Genomic DNA, 17,575 nt, shown 5'->3' with positions numbered 1-17,575 from the left:
TTTTTCTCATGGCTCAAATATGTTTCGAAGTTATTCATCTTATTTAATTATTCAATGAAAAATAATTTACATACATTGATAAATATGCTTGATATATGATTATTGTTTTGTAGCTTTCAAATGTAGACAAAATATACGGTACATATATATAAGAAATTTTACATCATAGTCAATATACACTCGGTGTATATTGACTATATTTATTACAACAAAACAATAAAACAATTAATTTTTGAATTGACGGTTAATCTGAGAATCATACCTGTGACTCGGATGTCCGGCATACGTACACTTTTGGTGCTGTTTCGGTTCCCTCTTATTCTAGCGTAAGCCAATGGATATTGTAAGTTTTAACAAATTCTATAAATGCTACGTGTTAGTGAGAAACTTATAGATAACTCGGATAATTAATTAATTTATTTAAATTAACAAGAGCCGCGTGTACTCCAATGTAGATATAGTCAGAAGCAATTCTGAGGGTGTTCTTGCATTGTTAAAAAATGTGAATTCCTGAGAAGCTGGGTCTTTGGCCCTATTTCTGATTGTTGGGGTAAATACATCTTCAGTAATTGTTTGAATTGGGCGATTGCCAACAATTTGTGTGGCAGAAAAATTTATTGTAAGATTGCCCATTGTGTTTTTTTAGTCATTCCATTCAAATTACCCTGGATATGTTTCATAGTTATAGATTGTCTATATAGACGCTAGTTGAGTGGAGTCGTATCTTGCTCTTAGAAAGATTTCAATTTCAGCATACATCTTTAGATTAAGCGTTAACCTCCAGCGCTCCCATATCCTATCAGCACGGAAAGATCTTGGCTCTATTCCAGGAATGAAAACGGTAATTTCTGTTTTGACCTATCAGCCTCTTCGGAATCCAGTTTCCAACTGCAAGAGTGTATGGTTTGGACAGAGCGCCCATTATTGTCGCGAAGATAGCTTTGTGTTGCTTTTGAAAAGTAAATGCGCAACTGGTGTCTATATAGTCTGTGAGTAGAAGCGATCTCAGAAAGTATATATAAGTTTTATTGCAAATGTCTGAGGGCCAGTGTTGCCACAACTTCAAGACAAATTTAGTCTAGGCAAATAAATTGTACCATATCCCAATTTATACCTGCGGAGATATCTCCACAAGCAATGTCTAGCCGCGCTCTGATCACTTTGACTCTTAAAGAGGGCATTAGAACTTCTGATTACCAATCAAATGAGTCCCCTCCAAATCAGATATGATCACCCTCTCTACGAGAACCTTATATGCCCTCAGGGTACAACTTAAAACCCTTGGCCTGAGAGTTTTAGGTTGGGGTGGGGGTCTTCCTTACAGACACAATTTTTGGACCCTTCAACTACAACGAACGGGGAGCATATTTCCTCGGGGGGGGGGGATTTCCTATTGAAGCAGAGCCAGATATCTTGGCACTATTCAAAAAATGATTAGAAGTTAAATAAAGAATATTTTTTTCTCAACTGAAAGTAAGGAGCAACACCAAAACTTCAAACAAACATGAGTTATTTGTATATTAGAGTTGCTCCCCTCTCAACACCTCGCTCTTTACGCTTAAGTTTAAATTTTGCCCCAATTTTTAAAGAAAGACTTGTGAAACACCAGGGTTATTTAATTAGAACAATAAGTCTTTGTTTTTTAAGGTGCGAAGAACTTCAGGGTCAAAAGCATGGTGTTGAGAATTGTGATTACCCCCTCATATACGAAATAAATTATGTTTATTTTAAGTTTTAATGTCGCTCCTTACTTTCAGTTGAAAGACTTGTTGTTTTTTTATGTAATTAGTTACTGAGTCAAGTTGTCTCCTTGTCAAACAGTTCTTGGTAACGAACTGTAGTAAGGAGCGACCCGGCTCAATAGTAACCAAAACTCTAAAAAATTGAATTTTGATATCAATAGCTACATCAAAAGAATCGCATTTTAATGCTGATTTTAAATATATAAGTTTCATCAAGTTTAGTCTTACCCATCAAAAGTTACGAGCCTGAGAGAATTTGCCTTATTTAGGAAAATAGGAGGAAACACCCCCTAAAAGTCGTAGGATCTTAGCGAAAATGACACCATCAGATTCAGCGTATCAGATAACCCTATTGTAGAAGTTTCAAGCTCCTATCTACAAAAATATGGAATTTTGTATTTTTTACCAGAAGACAAATCACGGGTGCGTGTTTATTTGTTTGTTTTTTTTTCCAGGGGTCATCGTATCGACCAAGTGGTCCTAGAATGTCGCAAGAGGGCTCATTCTAACGGAAATGAAAAGTTCTAGTGCCCTTTTTAAGTGACCAAAAAAATTGGAGGGCATCTAGGCCCCCTCCCACGCTCATTTTTTTCCCAAAGTCAACCGATCAAAATTTTGAGATAGCCATTTTGTTCAGCATAGTCGAAAACCATAATAACTATGTCTTTTGGGATGACTTACTCTCCCACAATCCCTAGGAGAGGGGCTGCAAGTTACAAACTTTGACCAGTGTTTACATATAGTAATGGTTATTGGGAAGTGTACAGACGTTTTCAGGGGGATTTTATTTTGTTTGGGGGTGGGGCTTAGGAGAGGGGGCTATGTTGGAGGATCTTTTCTTGGAGGAATCTGTCATGGGGGAAGAAAAATTCAATGAAAAGGGCGCAGGATTCTCTAGCATTACTATAAGAAAACAATGAAAAATAAACATGAAAACTTTTTTCAAATGAAAGGAAGAACTAGCATTGAAACTTAAAACGAACAGAGATTATTACGCATATGAGGGGTTCTAAAAATACTTTAGCATAAAGAGCGAGGTATTTAGGAGGAAATAAATACCTTGCTCTTTATGCTAAAGCATTTTTAGTAATTTCAACTATTTATTCTACGGCCTTTCTGATTCAGGGGTCTTTCTTAAAGAATTGGGACAAAACTCACGATTTAGTGTAAAGAAGGAGGTATTAACGAGGGTACAAACCCCCTCATATACATAATAAAAATTAAAAAATATAAAAGTTTGTTACGTAAGTTAATTCTAAAGTTACGTATATTTTTTGCTAATAAAAAAATTCGTTAAAACTAAAATTTATAGTTGCCTTTTTATGTAACCGAAAAATTGCATGGCAACTAGGCCTCCTTCCCCATCCCATATTTCTCAGAATCGTATGATCAAAACTAAGAGAAAGCCATTTAGCCAAAAAAGGAATTAATATGCAAATTTCATTTGAATAGTTTACGTGTGGAGAGTCAATAGCAACATGCATTAATTCAAAAACGTTCAGAAATAAAATAAAAAAAACTAGTTTTTTTAACTGAAAGTAAGGAGCGACATTAAAACTTAAAACGAACAGAAATTACTCCGTATATGAAATGGATTGTCCCCTCCGCAATCCCTCGCTCTTTACGCTAAAGTTTGACTCTTTGCCACAATTCTGCTTTTTAAAACAATTAAAAGCTTTAGCGTAAAGAGCGAGGGATTGCGGAGGGGACAATCCATTTCATATACGGAGTAATTTCTGTTCGTTTTAAGTTTTAATGTCGCTCCTTACTTTCAGTTAAAAAAAACTAGTTTTTTTATGTAATTACATACTAGCGACAGCAATTGTTCAAATATACATTACGAAGTCAACTTCTTACTTTTTAATATAATTATGAAATATGTTGTCAATACATTACTCAATTACAATTTATAAAGAATTCAGTTAAATTATAGTTGGGGAAAAAGGAATATTGAATACCCGGGGGAACCCTAGCTTTCTTGTGAATTTTTTTGGCATATGTAAGGTAATACAAGCCACAAAAATTATTCATATATATTTTATAAAGTAAACAATTATATTTCCTGATTTTAGGAATTTTTTCTATCAAACTGTGACAGTTGCGTCAATTCAGGCCATAGGGAGGGGGTATTCCTCTCAAAAAAAGAATTTTTAGAGCCCATCCTTAAATTTTGAAGAACAGCGGCTTAAATTTGTAAGGAGCGACCTGGCTGAAAAGTAAACGAAACTTTAAACGAATTTCGACACTAAAAGATACATCAAAAGAATCACATTTTAATACTGATTTTAAAAATATATGTTTCATCAAATTTAGTATTTGTCATCGAAAGTTACGAGCCTGAGAAAATTTGCCTTATTTTGTAAAATAGGGTGAAATACCCCTTAAACGTCATAGAATCTTAATAAAAATCACACAATCAGATTCAACGCATCAGAGAACTCTACTGTAAAAGTTTCAAGCTCCTATCTACACAAATATGGAATTTCGTATTTTTTTTGCCAGAAGACAGATCACGGGTGCGTGTTTCTTTGTTTTTTTTTGTTTTTTTCCCAGGGGTCATCGTATCGCCCGAGTGGTCCTAGAATGTCACAAGAGGGCTTATTCTAACAGAAATGAAAAGTTCTAGTGCCCTTTTTAAGTGACAAAAAAATTGGAGGCCACCTAGGACCCCTCCCGCGCTCTTTTTCCCAAAGACAACGGAGCAAAATTTTGAAATAACCATTTTGTTCAGCATAGTCGAAAGCTATAATAACTATGTCTTTGGGGATGAGTTATTCCCCCACAGTCCCAAGGTGAGGGGCGGCAAGTTACAAACTTTGACCAGTGTTTACATACAGTAGTGGTTATTGGGAAGTATATAGACGTTTTCAGGGGGATTTTTTGGTTTGGGGGATGGGTTGAGGGTAGGGGGCTATGTGGGAGGATCTTTCCTTTGATAAATATGTCATGGGGAAAGAGAAATTCAATGAAAAGGGCGCGGGATTTTCTAGCATTACTATAAAAAAAAAACAATGAAAAAATAAACATAAAAAAAAATTTTCAACTGAAATCAAGGAGTAGCATTAAAACTTGAAACGAACAGAGGTTATTACGTATATGAGGGGTTCTTATCCTCCAAAATACCTCGTTCTTTATGCTAAAGTATTTTAGTAATTTCAACTATTTATCCTATGGTCTTTCTGATTCAGGGGTCATTCTTAAAGAATTGGGACAAAACTTTAGCTTTAGAGTAAAGAGCGAGGTATTAACGAAGGGACAAACCCTCTCATATACATAATAAAAACATAAGAATATAGAATTTGTTACATAAGTTAATTCTCAAGTTACGTATATTTTCTACTAATAAAAACGTTCGTTAAAAATTCAAAGTTCTAGTTGCCTATTTAAGTAACCATAAAATTGGACGGCAACTAGGCCTCCTTCCCAACCCCTTATTTCTCAAAATCGTCTTATCAAAACTAAGAGAAAGCCATTTAGCCAAAAAAAGAATTAATATGCAAATTTCATTTTAATAATTTATGTGTGGAGAGCCAAAATCAAACATGCATTAATTCAAAAACATTCAGAAATTAAACAAAAAAAACTAGTTTTTTTAACTGAAAGTAAGGAGCGACATTAAAACTTAAAACGAGCAGAAATTACTCCGTGTATAAAAGGGGCTGTTCTCTTCTCAACGCCCCCCTCTTTACGCTAAAGTTTTTTCTGTTTAATAAAGTAGAATTGAGAGAAAGAGTCAAACTATAACGTAAAAAGTGGGGCGTTGAGAAGGGAACAGCCCTTTTCCTACGCGGACTAATTTCTGCTCGTTTTAAGTTTTAATGTCGCTCTTTACTTTCAGTTAATAAAAAACTAGTTTTTTTGTTTGTTTAATCTGGGTTAAGACCACTACTTAGCAGATCCTGCTAAGTAGATAAATGGATGTCAACCTTTCCTTCACTGTTAAAACCACTTTCTAAGGTTTATAATAAAGCTAGAAACCTCATTAAGGAAACTAACCGTTCAAGAGTTATCCCATTACTTGATCTCGAGTCACTGTATATTCTTTCGTGTGCATGTTTTACTTTTTCTCAGCTTCATGGTGACCTCCCCCGTCCCCTAAGTGTTCAGCCATCTTTCACCTCTGATCAGAATAATTATAATCTTCGCAATACTGAAAATCATATTCAAGTTCCTTTTACTCCTTGTGTAAGGTCAGACTTTAATCCTTTAATTGCGAGCTATATTGTATGGAATAAGTTGCCCGAATCAGCTCGAAGGTGCCACTCATTCGGTTTGTTCAAAAAAATTATTAAAAATTCATTGGCTTCTTAGAAATTATTTTATCTCTTTTTATATGTGTATATGCGTGTATGTATGCATATATATTTCCTGATTATTTCATTGGAGTCTATTTTATCTACAGATCTACTTAATTAATTTAGTCTGTTCAATCTATTAGTCTATTTAGTTTTGTTTTCTATAGTTTTTCATTTTATTTATACTTTCCTCTCTTCTCCTTTTTGCTCTTCTCTCTGTGAGTAAGTGATTATTTTTTTTCTTCTCTGAGTAAGTGGCTCGTTCATTTTCCCCTTTTTTACAGGCCAAAGAGCCTTTGGGGAAATAGTAAAATGTAATATTGTATGTGTGTTTCGTGATGAATAAATCTTATCTTATCTTATCTTAGATCCACGAGATATCTAAAGTAGAAAAAGTACAATAAGATTATACATGTGAATTAGGACGGTGACGTTTTGAAGAGGATGACCCAAGGAGCTTCGACACCTCTCTTCATTTTAAAATTAATTATAAAATTATCAGCATATAACACTTAAAATTATGATAAGTTAATAGCAAAATTAAATTCTACCACGAAATAAGAGCAGGTCACACGAAAATTTTGAATGTCATTTATTGTTTTAAAAACTGTTACTAACTATTTCAAATAATTTTATAGAGACTCAGATAATGAACAAAACGAAGGGAGCGGTCTCTGGAAAGCCAGTGCATTTCAAGGACTTTCAGTTATAGTTGATTTAAACAATAATGATTCAGTCGGTGTTGGGAAGAAAATGCAAACAGGATTAAAAGTAAGTCTCTTTTCAAAATAAAGAATTAAGAAAACCTAAAAAGGAAGCCAAGAGGACAAGGGTCCCTAATGAGCATTTAATGAAATAATAAAATAAAACAAAACTATATATATTAATATAATAACAAAATATATCCATATAAATATATCTATTTATAAATATAATTATATGAACATTAACATATATACATATATATATATATATATATATATATATATATATATATATATATATATATATATATATATATATATATATATATATATATATATATATATATATATATATATATATATATATATATATGCTAAAAGACTACAAACAAATTTTGATCCAATAAGAGAGGCACACTTACTCCCGCCGTTTACCAGTGCCAAATTTACCAAAAACTTGGAAAACTATAGGTTATATCACTACCTTAGCTCTATGACTATCCACCTTGGTTCTACAGTCCTAGGAATGACACATACATTCCTATATTACAAATAGACATATCTATTAACAAATGAACTAACAACAGGTTCCTCTATTAAGTTTAGAAACAGCTAAATTCTTTAGGTTGTAATACTACTGCATATAATGTAAATATACCTATTTATATAAATATATTATATTTCTTTTTAAAATTTGTATAATAAATTTTGTATAAAATTTTATTTATATTTTATATAACAGTTTCTTTTAGTCATCTTAAAAGTTATCACAGCCAATAGTTAGTGATTTCTGTATTCCTTAATATTTTTTGTTCACCAAAAGAAAATTAATTTCTCAAAATTAACCCAAAAAATGAATATTCGTGAAAATACTAACGTAAACACAAAAATAACAAATTGGCAATATTTGATAAAGTACCAAGGATATTACAATAAACCACAGTTGTTGGAATTTATTCTGATTGCAAAATTTTTCCATTGTGGTCTTTCAAAATTACGAAGTTTTCTGGGCAGTGCCACATTTTCTTTAGTTCTCTCATGTTGAGACATGAAAATGAATTGTAAAATTAACTAGTCAAATTTGACAGTACTGTCGATAAAGCTTCGGGCATCAGCAATCTGTTAATTCACAAAGAAAAATACACCAAGGAAAGCTTTTGGTATAACTTAATGCTTGGATTTTATTGCTTCTTAATGTTTTAAGCAATAGAACATTATTGCTTAATGTTTAATAATGATGACAAGAGCATTATTTTTAGTATTAATAATGCTCTTATTAATACTTAATAAAATACTTAATAATGCAATTAATAATCTTGTATTAACTGTAATAATGCTCTTAATGTTTACATTTTGCTAATTTTCCCCCCATGTTTCTTTTTTAAGTTCTGTGGCCGTTACAACCGAAACGGCATAACTGCAAATGAATGTATTCCTCGTTAGAACTCTGTTTTCTATGTTTCCAACATTTATTTAAGGCCTTTGTAGTCTGAAGCTAAAGAAAATGGACTGTTTTTTTTTTCAACTCCGAATTCCATATTTCAGTACTTGTTACTTAAACAAAAAACACTCAAGAATTACACTTAGGTTAGATTTCAAAAAACAGGTTTCACAGTCACACAGACAAATGACGGGTGACAGAGTGCGCTGAAATTGTACATTTCGGGCTTTATATAGGATAAAGCTCAACTGGCTGTAAAGTCAATTTAGTCCCTTCTTTCGATATTCTTTTGTTATTGTTGTTTTTTCAACGCTGAGGAATAGCCTTTGATCATATGATTACTGATTGCGTTCTTCTTTGAAAATAACGTTTTAAAAGCTTCGATAGGCTGATAACTTCAGCGTTTAACCGATAGCAAAGAAACAAAAGTTTGGCAAATCCGGAGACAAGTTGCCGCAACGCTTCACGTTGCTCAGGCAGCGTAGGTCTAGTTTATTTTTTGTTTTGTTTTAGGTGCTTGTTCACGACCCACTGGAGATACCCGATACCACGCAGCATGGGTTTACAGTAACAGCGGGTCAAGAAACATACCTCCTTGTTCGTCTTACCAAAATAGAAAGTTCGTCAGCTGTTAAGGGTATAGCTTTTGAAAAAAGGCACTGCTGCTTTAACCAAGATAGAAACCTGAAATATTTTAAAGTTTACACAAGGTCACTCTGCTTTTATGATTGCTTTTCTTCCTTTTTGGAGCGAAATGGTAGCTGTGGATGCAAGCCTTTTTACAGAAGTGGTAAGGAATCACCTCCAACATCCTTATACTCATCATTATTTATCTAGTATTACACTTGAATAGATATTGTCCTTTCCCATAGATGATTTGTGAAAAGACACAAGCCTGCAAACATATTTTTAAAAGAGTAATAGTCTAAAGAGCAGGCTTTGGCAGTGAAGTGCCATTTTTCAGAATATGTCAAAGTCTGGAACTTTTTGATTGCTTTCAAACTTAAAAGGGGAAATGTCACCAATGTAACTCCTCTTAATTTTTACCAATATAAAAGCAATGTGACTTACCTTATTTTTTCTATGCAAATTTAATATTTTTTCTCCTTGTTTTTTATTTTTAAGGCTTGTATTGCCTTTGCGAATTTTGGTATGTTATCTTTTTTTCTCCTATGGCTTTTGTATCAACGAAAGACGAATATATTTCTATCATAGATTTCAAAGTCTCACAAACAGTTGAATAAGATTTCAAAATCTCTCATGGAGTTGCAAATAGTCAAAATCACAAGCAGTTACAGTCACAAATACTCACAGCCACAGATGCAAGAATTCACGGTCACAAAGTAGTTGCAGTCGTAAGTAGTTACATCCGTTTCAAGTTCCTTTTAAGTTCCCTTTATTATCAATATCCATCCATTTAGAAACAAAAAATATCCCAAAGGGCTCAATTGCCCGTTATTTGGAAAAAAAACAACAACGAAACAAAATATAAATAACTATTAAATACATTCAAACTTAAAATATATTTGGAGTCTACTCACCAATCTTCACCCGAGTACAACCGGTCTCCGTACCACCTGCTTAAAAAAAAAATTAAAATATAAATCGAGGATCCAACACTCACACCACCCAAATCAAAAAATTAAATTCAATCCAAATAATTGATTAAATAAATTAAATCTAAATAATTAAACAATATAAATAACTGATCAATATTATAATTTAATTCATTTATTTTTAATTAAAAAATTCTTCAACCGTTTCTTGAAGGACCCTATGGTACAGGACCGTCGAATCGCAACAGGAATGGAATTCAAGGCACGTCAGACAGCAACTATCAGACCAAAGTCCGAGCGCACTGCAGGGGTGGATGGCACTAGCACATCATCCTGGTTCCTAGTTTCAGAAGGACTGACATTTCTAAAAATCTCAAGAAGCCCGGAAAAAACTTGATGGAAGGTCTCCATGGAAATATTGAAATGCAATGAGAGAGAGGTGTAATGTATGAATATCTTTAATCTTCAGAAGTTCAACAGAAATATGGGTGGTAGACTGAAGGACTTTTGCTGATTTCAGTTGGAGATTATGTAAAGGTGTAAGTACAGATAGAAATGTAGACAGCCACACTGACGAGCAGAAGCATAAGTAAGGGTAAATAAGAGAGAAGTATAATAGACTATAATATAAAAAAAGAGAAAAGCGGAGTAATAAAAATAAGAAAAGAAAAAACAAGAAAATTTCCCACCAAAGAAAAAAATTAAGTAGTAATTTCTTTATTCACAGACGTAGATCATATGTAGAGGCAAAAACTCGAACAATGTTTCAAACACCTTATTCCTGCACTTATTTCATTAGATGGCACAACGACAATAGGATCTACCGTATTTTGGGATCTTAGAACAATTGTGTTTCTCTTGTCGAGCGGGTATTGAGGCAAAATCTTGAGGTATACAGACTGGACTTTTAGAGTAGTACGGGGGCAATTCTCCTGTGAGAGACCTACCCTTTGGAATCCCAGTACCAGCGCTTTTTTTAAGACCAGACAGAACGAGGATTCCTCCTGTGCTGCTCTCTAAACAACTAAAATCAGAGATGGCGGTATTATAAGCTGTAGTTATAGATAGTGGCATGTTTTCTTCTGCAACGACACAATTTTTTAGCTTCTAAGCAGTTTTTCCAATGAATTTTGAATGTTTGTCTGGTTTAAGAATCAATTCTGGTTAAGAATCGAATTTTTCCTATGGTAAATGAACGCCTTAGTGAACTGAGCCAAAAAATCATTGATGCTATTGTGTTCTTAGAACTATATTCTAACCAAATGTTATTAGTGCAATGTTTCCAGGCGCAAGCCACTTGGTGTTAGACATCACTGTATCGTTCCAAGTTAATATGCAATTGCAGTGCCTTGAGATAAATAGGTCCGAGAATTTCTTGGTATCATTCCAAGAAATAACATTTTTTGGAATATCATATTTGTTACTGAAATGTCTTTATCGTATCTCAGTTTCCGGTAGAAACATATTTTTTTGCCAAAAACGAAAACTGGTCTAAATTATTATCATTACTTGAAGTGAATTTGAAGGGATAAGTTGTCAAATAAAAGAAATTTTGGTATGGATTCTAATATACAAGTAGTTCATAATCTATGTATTTTTCAAACATATGTTTAGTGGATAGGGACTGTTTTTCAAGCAACTTTGTCTGGTACCGAGCACACTGGTTCTTTTGATTGGTCAATGGCAGTTGTTTCAGTCTCAAAAACTGTAATGACTATAGCCGGTCAGGTATCCTGGTATTGGTCTCGAGCACACTGGTTGCTAAGTCTAAACTAATCTGCGCACTATGTTTATACCTTTTTTCCCTATTTTCAGTGCCGAAGAATTTACCTTATTGTGACATTGGGTCGTACAAGTGCATCCAAAGTCTGGAAGGTAAGTTCAATATCATCGCTGGGTTACCTACTATTTGACAGTTTATTCTTGTTCTCATTAGTCTTCTTTTCGATTTTTGTATGTTAGTTTCTCATCTTACTTTTCAGCCAATTCGAGATAAAATTTTGTCTGAAATATCAAGACCTTGTCAGTTTCATTATTTTCACAGTGGTATTTAATATCTTTGTGTAAATGACTCGAGTTGTTCTTTCTTCCCTCCCCCAAAGTTAGTGTTCCCTGCTATATGTAGATTTTATGTTTTATTGCACAAAAGTAGAACAGAAAATACTATTTTTTTTAATTCATATATGACCAATTGTCAAGCTTTGGCAGCAGTTCTTTTCATTGAAACAATAATTATACGTCTTGTAAGTCGATAACACTGAATTATCACAATCAAAACTCAGGCAGTATTTTCATTTCAGCTGTTAGAAGATCAATCACTATCTACGGATATTTGAAGATACTGGACGAATATTAGTTGTAGACGAATATTTTACTTCCTATGCATTTTATTTTTCACTTTAGCTGTTAGAAGATGAATCACTATCTACGAATATTTGAAGATACTGGACGGATGTTAGTTGTATACGAATATTTTACTTCCTATGCATTTTATTTTTCACTTTAGCTGTTAGAAGATGAATCACTATCTACGGATATTCGAAGATATTGGACGGATGTTAGTTGTATACGAAAATTTTGCTTCCTATGTATTTTATTTTTCACTTTAGCTGTTAGAAGATGAATCACTATCTACGAACATTCGAAGATATTGGACGGATGTTAGTTATATACGAATATTTTACTTCCTATGCATTTTATTTTTCACTTTATCTGTTAGAAGCTGAATCTTATTGTGGATGTTTTGTGGAGTATAATTATACTGTCCACAAATATTTAACATCGTATGTAATTTTTCCTTTTCTTTTTTGATTTTTTCAATTTTTTCTAGTTCAGCTGTTAGAAGATGACTCGCTTTGTGGCTGCTGTGTTGAGTGTAATTCTCTTGTATACGAATACTTAACATCCTATGCTGCTTTTCCTGGATACGGATATTCCAACGCTCCCCTCCCATTTAAAATTGCAGCGCAAAAAAATGATTCAAAGTATACAAAATCAGAATATGTTAGGTAAGACAAATCTCTTTTATATTAAGTTACGTTTCTTTTTAGTCAGGAATGGTAAAACTAATACCGTTGGTGGTCTAAGGTAGGCCGTATAAAGTTTAGTGGAGAGAGGCTAGTGGTCATAATAAGAACATAGGACCAATAGCCATTATTTCATGGGAAAACATGAATTTATTTTTTCAACTTACTATCAATCCACTTCTGGTTAAAAAAAAAATTTTTTTTTTTCTTCCGCCTTATATAAAACTGAATCTAAACTTTAGAACAAAACCACCAAAAATTGAGCATTTAAAGAAAACAGCCAGATGGATTTGCTTACGTCTCTTCACTTCTGAAGGCACGTCAATGCGACTTCTGTTACCTCCCACAAGGGTTGTATCCAGAATTTTTTCGGAGGGGGGTAGGGTTATATTCACTTTTTGCGTTTTACGAGTCAGAAAAAGATTTGGGGGAGGCAAACCCTCTAACCCCCCTTCTGAATGTGGACTTACCTCAGACGTTCATTTGCATGTGCTCTTTTTTAAATCAAGTAGGGACATGGAGAAATTTTCCTCTGGTCTAGGATTGATCTGTTCTGGTCCCATAAAGACTAACTGCTCTGCGACTGGGCTTTTCAGTCTAAAAGTAATAAATGCAAAGATAAAGTTGAATAGAAATAAAGGGAACTAAAATAGAAATAAAGGGAACGAAATAAAGGCAATATCAATAAAATACTCTGTGCTTGAGTATTTCTTTCTTTTCCAAAAAAAAGGAAATTAAATAACTTAGGGGTCAGCTATAATCTCTCTTAACTGATTCTCCCCTTTTAAATTTTGTAGTAAGTATAGAGCATTCAATCTTTCAAGGATGTTAAAACTTGTTTTATTACGCTTTTTCAAATTTATATTTCAATTTGGTGCGTCAAATAATATCTTAGGCGAAACTCTTGACAGACAAAAAAAAAGGCGAGATTACTGTCACGAGGACAGTGGAAAAAAATATTAAAAACATATATAGCCTACTAATAGGTTCAGGATATGTCAGATTAAAATTTTTATTAAAAGACAAAAAAAAAGAGAAGCAGAAAGTTACATATTTTGCAAATGCTAGAAATTACATAAAAAAAAAACTAAAAAAAAAACGGAAGAATATTTAACCCAAAAAATTTTTCTCTAGTGAATTATATCGTCACTGTAGATAAGGCTTTTTTAAACCCTAACGAAAGGTTTTTTTTTTGTTTTTAGTGCCACGATTGTAATTCAAAAGTGGAAAATTGAGATTTTCTTGAAATTCTTTTGCTTCTTCTTCATTAAGATGTTTGAATTTCTTGTGCCGATACTAATTTTTTGCTATATATTTCTCACTAATTTTGTTTTTTCATGTAATATCTTCTTATTTTTTTGTCAGATTACTGTAACAGATAGAAAACCTGCTGTTCCAAGGCTCCATCTTTTCTAGTTTCAAAAATTATGTCTTAACTCATGACTCTGATTGGCCAATCAAATATTGCAAGCTTGAAATTTGAACAATGTTTAAATAGAAAATTTTTGAACTGGAAACATAATTGTCGATGTAGTCGTACACTATTTATATTTTATTGACGTTTATGACTACAATATGTCCAATGAACAAACATCTAAAAATTGAAAGAAAAATAATAGTTCAAGTTTCGTCTTTTTTATTAATTTTGGATGAATTTTGTTTTTTATAGTTTTGTATAGCGATTTCTATACTTTCTTTAAATGCTATTTAATTAATATTTGAAATCAAAAGCCCCATGTTAGTAGTAAGTGTTAGCTAGTTAACACTATTTTTTCCTAGTTCACAGAACGTTATTAAGCAATTATTTTCAAAAACTGAGATATTAGAAACTGGCCTCTCGACCTAAGGAATGAAAAAATGGCTTTTACCAGTAATTTGACCTCGGGTGACTTTTTTGTTACAACAAGGTAATAGTTGCTAAAATGAGCGTAAGAAAGAAGAAAGGTAATCTTACTGAATTCAAGATTCCTATTCTTTTACTTTCATTTGGATTTAAGGAACAATTTGGCAAGAATACAAATCAATTGGGCGCAGCAGAAAGTATTTGGGAGAAAACGAAGTGTTCGCTTCACATGGGAAGACCTAGTTGGTAAGGATTCTAACACTCCATAGCTTTAAACTTTCACTAATAAGACAGTAATGGTTTGAAACATTTTGAATTTAGTCAAATATGCAATTTTTCGGGTTTTCCTACGTTTGCCTTTAATATTGCTTAAACTATTATAAATAAATCCATTGTTTAGAACTAAAACTAAAATAACTAAATAGCTTGCTAAAATGAAATGTTTTTGTTCAGCCAATTTTTTTTTTTTTTTTGCTTAAATGAAATAGACTTTTTTTAAAGTTGTCTTATATATATTGTTATAAAAAAGTCTCTACAGTTAATGGTGCATTTATAACTTTTTATAATCTCTAAAAGAAGAGACAAAAACTAGAAAAAATAATTGCGTTTCCCGGTAAAGTGCAAATGTCGCTATAGCGTTTAGACAGGTTTGTGGGATTCAGGGGAAAGCAGCCCAAAAGAAGGATATATATTGATGGAATTTGATGCTATATTAGATTAGTAAAACTAAATTGATTCCTTCCTCAGTATGCGGATATAAAATTGCCCACAATTTCAATCATATTTTAGGTTTTAACATGTTATAACTAAAACTTTTGAAATTGTTTTTTTCGCTTTGGTAAAGCACAAATAACAAACTAGGCAGCAGCGGAATGGGGGGGGGGGTTGAAGGCAACACCACAATCACTTTTGATAGTGTATGTTCCTTTAAAAATAGGCTTGATCGTTCGGTGAACTTTCTATTCCTTTTTTACTTCAGATCTTCTTTCATACAAACACAAGTGAAAATGAAAGCTTTTTTGAAATTGTATTTCTCGTATTTTACTTTAGGACTTAATGTTTAGTAACAATTTGTCTAAAATTACTCACTGTGGTTAAAGAAAAGACCTTACTCTCAGGCTCCTAAACTGGTTCCTGAGAACATACATGCGACGAATTATTTATTGAAAATTACTACTTGGTACGAACTTTTTTAGAAATCAGAAGTAATTTATGAAATATAAAGAGTTAAATTGTGTTTATTTTTTTTTAAAGGCTACATAAGAACTTGACCTATGCTGTAAGTAGTGAATTCCGGACAAAATAAAAAGTGCAGAATAAATCTTTATTACCATTTAGATTAGGATGAAAATAGTGACGAAGACCACACCGCCTTTCCATAACAAACAAACACCAAGAAAAAAAAAGATTTTCCCTATTGTTTCTACTTTGTGTTTGTTTGTTAGATTAGGATATTTATTTGATCACTTAAGATCCTCGTTATCTGTGATTATTTACTCTCAAGAAGGTCATGAATTAAAATTTAGTGCCCTCTATTTGACATTCCCGGCCGACCAGATCCGTAATGCATGCAATTTATTCCATATCATTTGACAAGGAATTATATTAATGAATAATTGTATGTATAAAAATTACGTCAGCAGTGTTGTCTTATAAGCTGCCAAGTTTTCTAATTGCTTTTTTTCTTCTCCTCTTTTCTAGTAGAAAATACTAGCCACATATTTATGCAAGTAAGGTTAAGAATTGTTTCTAGGACATGTCATCACATTTTCTCTTTTTCCATTGTATCAAAGATTACAGGGCTAAACCATTAGATTGTAATGCATGTGGTTAAAGTCTTTTGAAGTTTAACTTTGAAGTTTAAATCTCAATGTAAGCCTGTAGTTTACAATTAAAACGATTAAAAAATATTTATTGTTACTTTTCAAGTAACATGAACAATAACTATGTCTATTAACTATATCTATAAATTAATTATTATTCAATTTTCCTGGTGACTTGGGAGGTGACTTGGGAAAGTACAAACTCAAAGGATATTGATCGTGTTTTAATTAGTGATCCTATTATTATTTTTTTATACTGTAGTTCATAATCACTGTTTTCTTAGGATGGTATTACAGTATCCCAACTTAAGACAATGTGAATTTATCATGTCTAAATGTTTCTGAATAATATAATAATTTTGTTTTTCCTTTCTAGCATCCATTGGTGGTTTACTTGGCTTCGGGACAGGGTTCAGTCTGCTTAGTGGATTTGAAATCGTATATTTTTTGTTTATTAGACTGACTATACGATTATTGTATGCTTCAAATTCTTAAAATTTTAAAATAAAGGTTCATATTTAGTTAAATTAATTTATGGACGTTTAGTAGCTTCAATAAGAGAAACTAGTGCATTTAACCAACAACCAAACTCTAAACATATATGGCGCAAAATAAAACCCCGTGTATGGGCATTGAAGTCAATAGAGATATTTGAGCTCTGTTTAGGTTTTTTTTTTTTTAATATGCATTAATGTAGGGAGATATCGTTTACAAACAATTATCCGTGCCAAAATAAATTTTAATTTAGCTTCACCAATTTTGCTTTGCTGAAGATATTTAAACTATATAGCTCTGAAAAGTCAGACCTTCTTGCATTCTATAACATACTGATGTTCTTTGCATAAACTGTAAGGACACTGAATATTTAAATTATTTTGAAATGAAAATTCAACGCTACAGGCTAACTTAAACCTTTTTTTTCCTAGCTCGTAGGACCCGTTTAAATCAACAAAAACGACAAGTTTGATTGCTGTTTCATCATTGCCACTGTTTATAAGGTTACAATGGCTCAATTGAGGTTTTAAGGCGTGTAAGCTGCATTCTAAGTATTAAATTACCTTTAGTAGACCAATCAGAGACCATTTAGTCCAGGACTTTTAGGGTTTGATCTGGAAAAAATTGCAATATAAACGAAAATTGTACCA

General features: G+C 32.6%; 1 protein-coding gene across 1 annotated transcript in view; it reads left to right on the top strand.

Annotated features, from left to right (window-relative positions):
• LOC136040119 (pickpocket protein 28-like) overlaps nucleotides 1-16,957 on the top strand; it is a 97,239-nt gene extending 80,282 nt beyond the window's left edge. Inside the window, exons 5-10 of the mRNA XM_065724216.1 lie at nucleotides 6,676-6,808; nucleotides 8,696-8,972; nucleotides 11,554-11,613; nucleotides 12,569-12,746; nucleotides 14,762-14,853; nucleotides 16,807-16,957. Coding sequence (XP_065580288.1) covers nucleotides 6,676-6,808; nucleotides 8,696-8,972; nucleotides 11,554-11,613; nucleotides 12,569-12,746; nucleotides 14,762-14,853; nucleotides 16,807-16,925 — 859 coding nt within the window. The 3' untranslated portion in view covers nucleotides 16,926-16,957. The remainder of the gene's footprint in view (nucleotides 1-6,675; nucleotides 6,809-8,695; nucleotides 8,973-11,553; nucleotides 11,614-12,568; nucleotides 12,747-14,761; nucleotides 14,854-16,806) is intronic.
• Nucleotides 16,958-17,575: the final 618 nt, after the last annotated feature.

Source organism: Artemia franciscana, chromosome 20 (genome assembly GCF_032884065.1).
Source record: "Artemia franciscana chromosome 20, ASM3288406v1, whole genome shotgun sequence".
Classification (NCBI taxonomy): Eukaryota; Metazoa; Arthropoda; class Branchiopoda; order Anostraca; family Artemiidae; genus Artemia; species Artemia franciscana.
The sequence above is the reverse complement of the archived record's forward strand: the minus strand, read 5'-3'. Positions and strand labels throughout refer to the sequence as shown.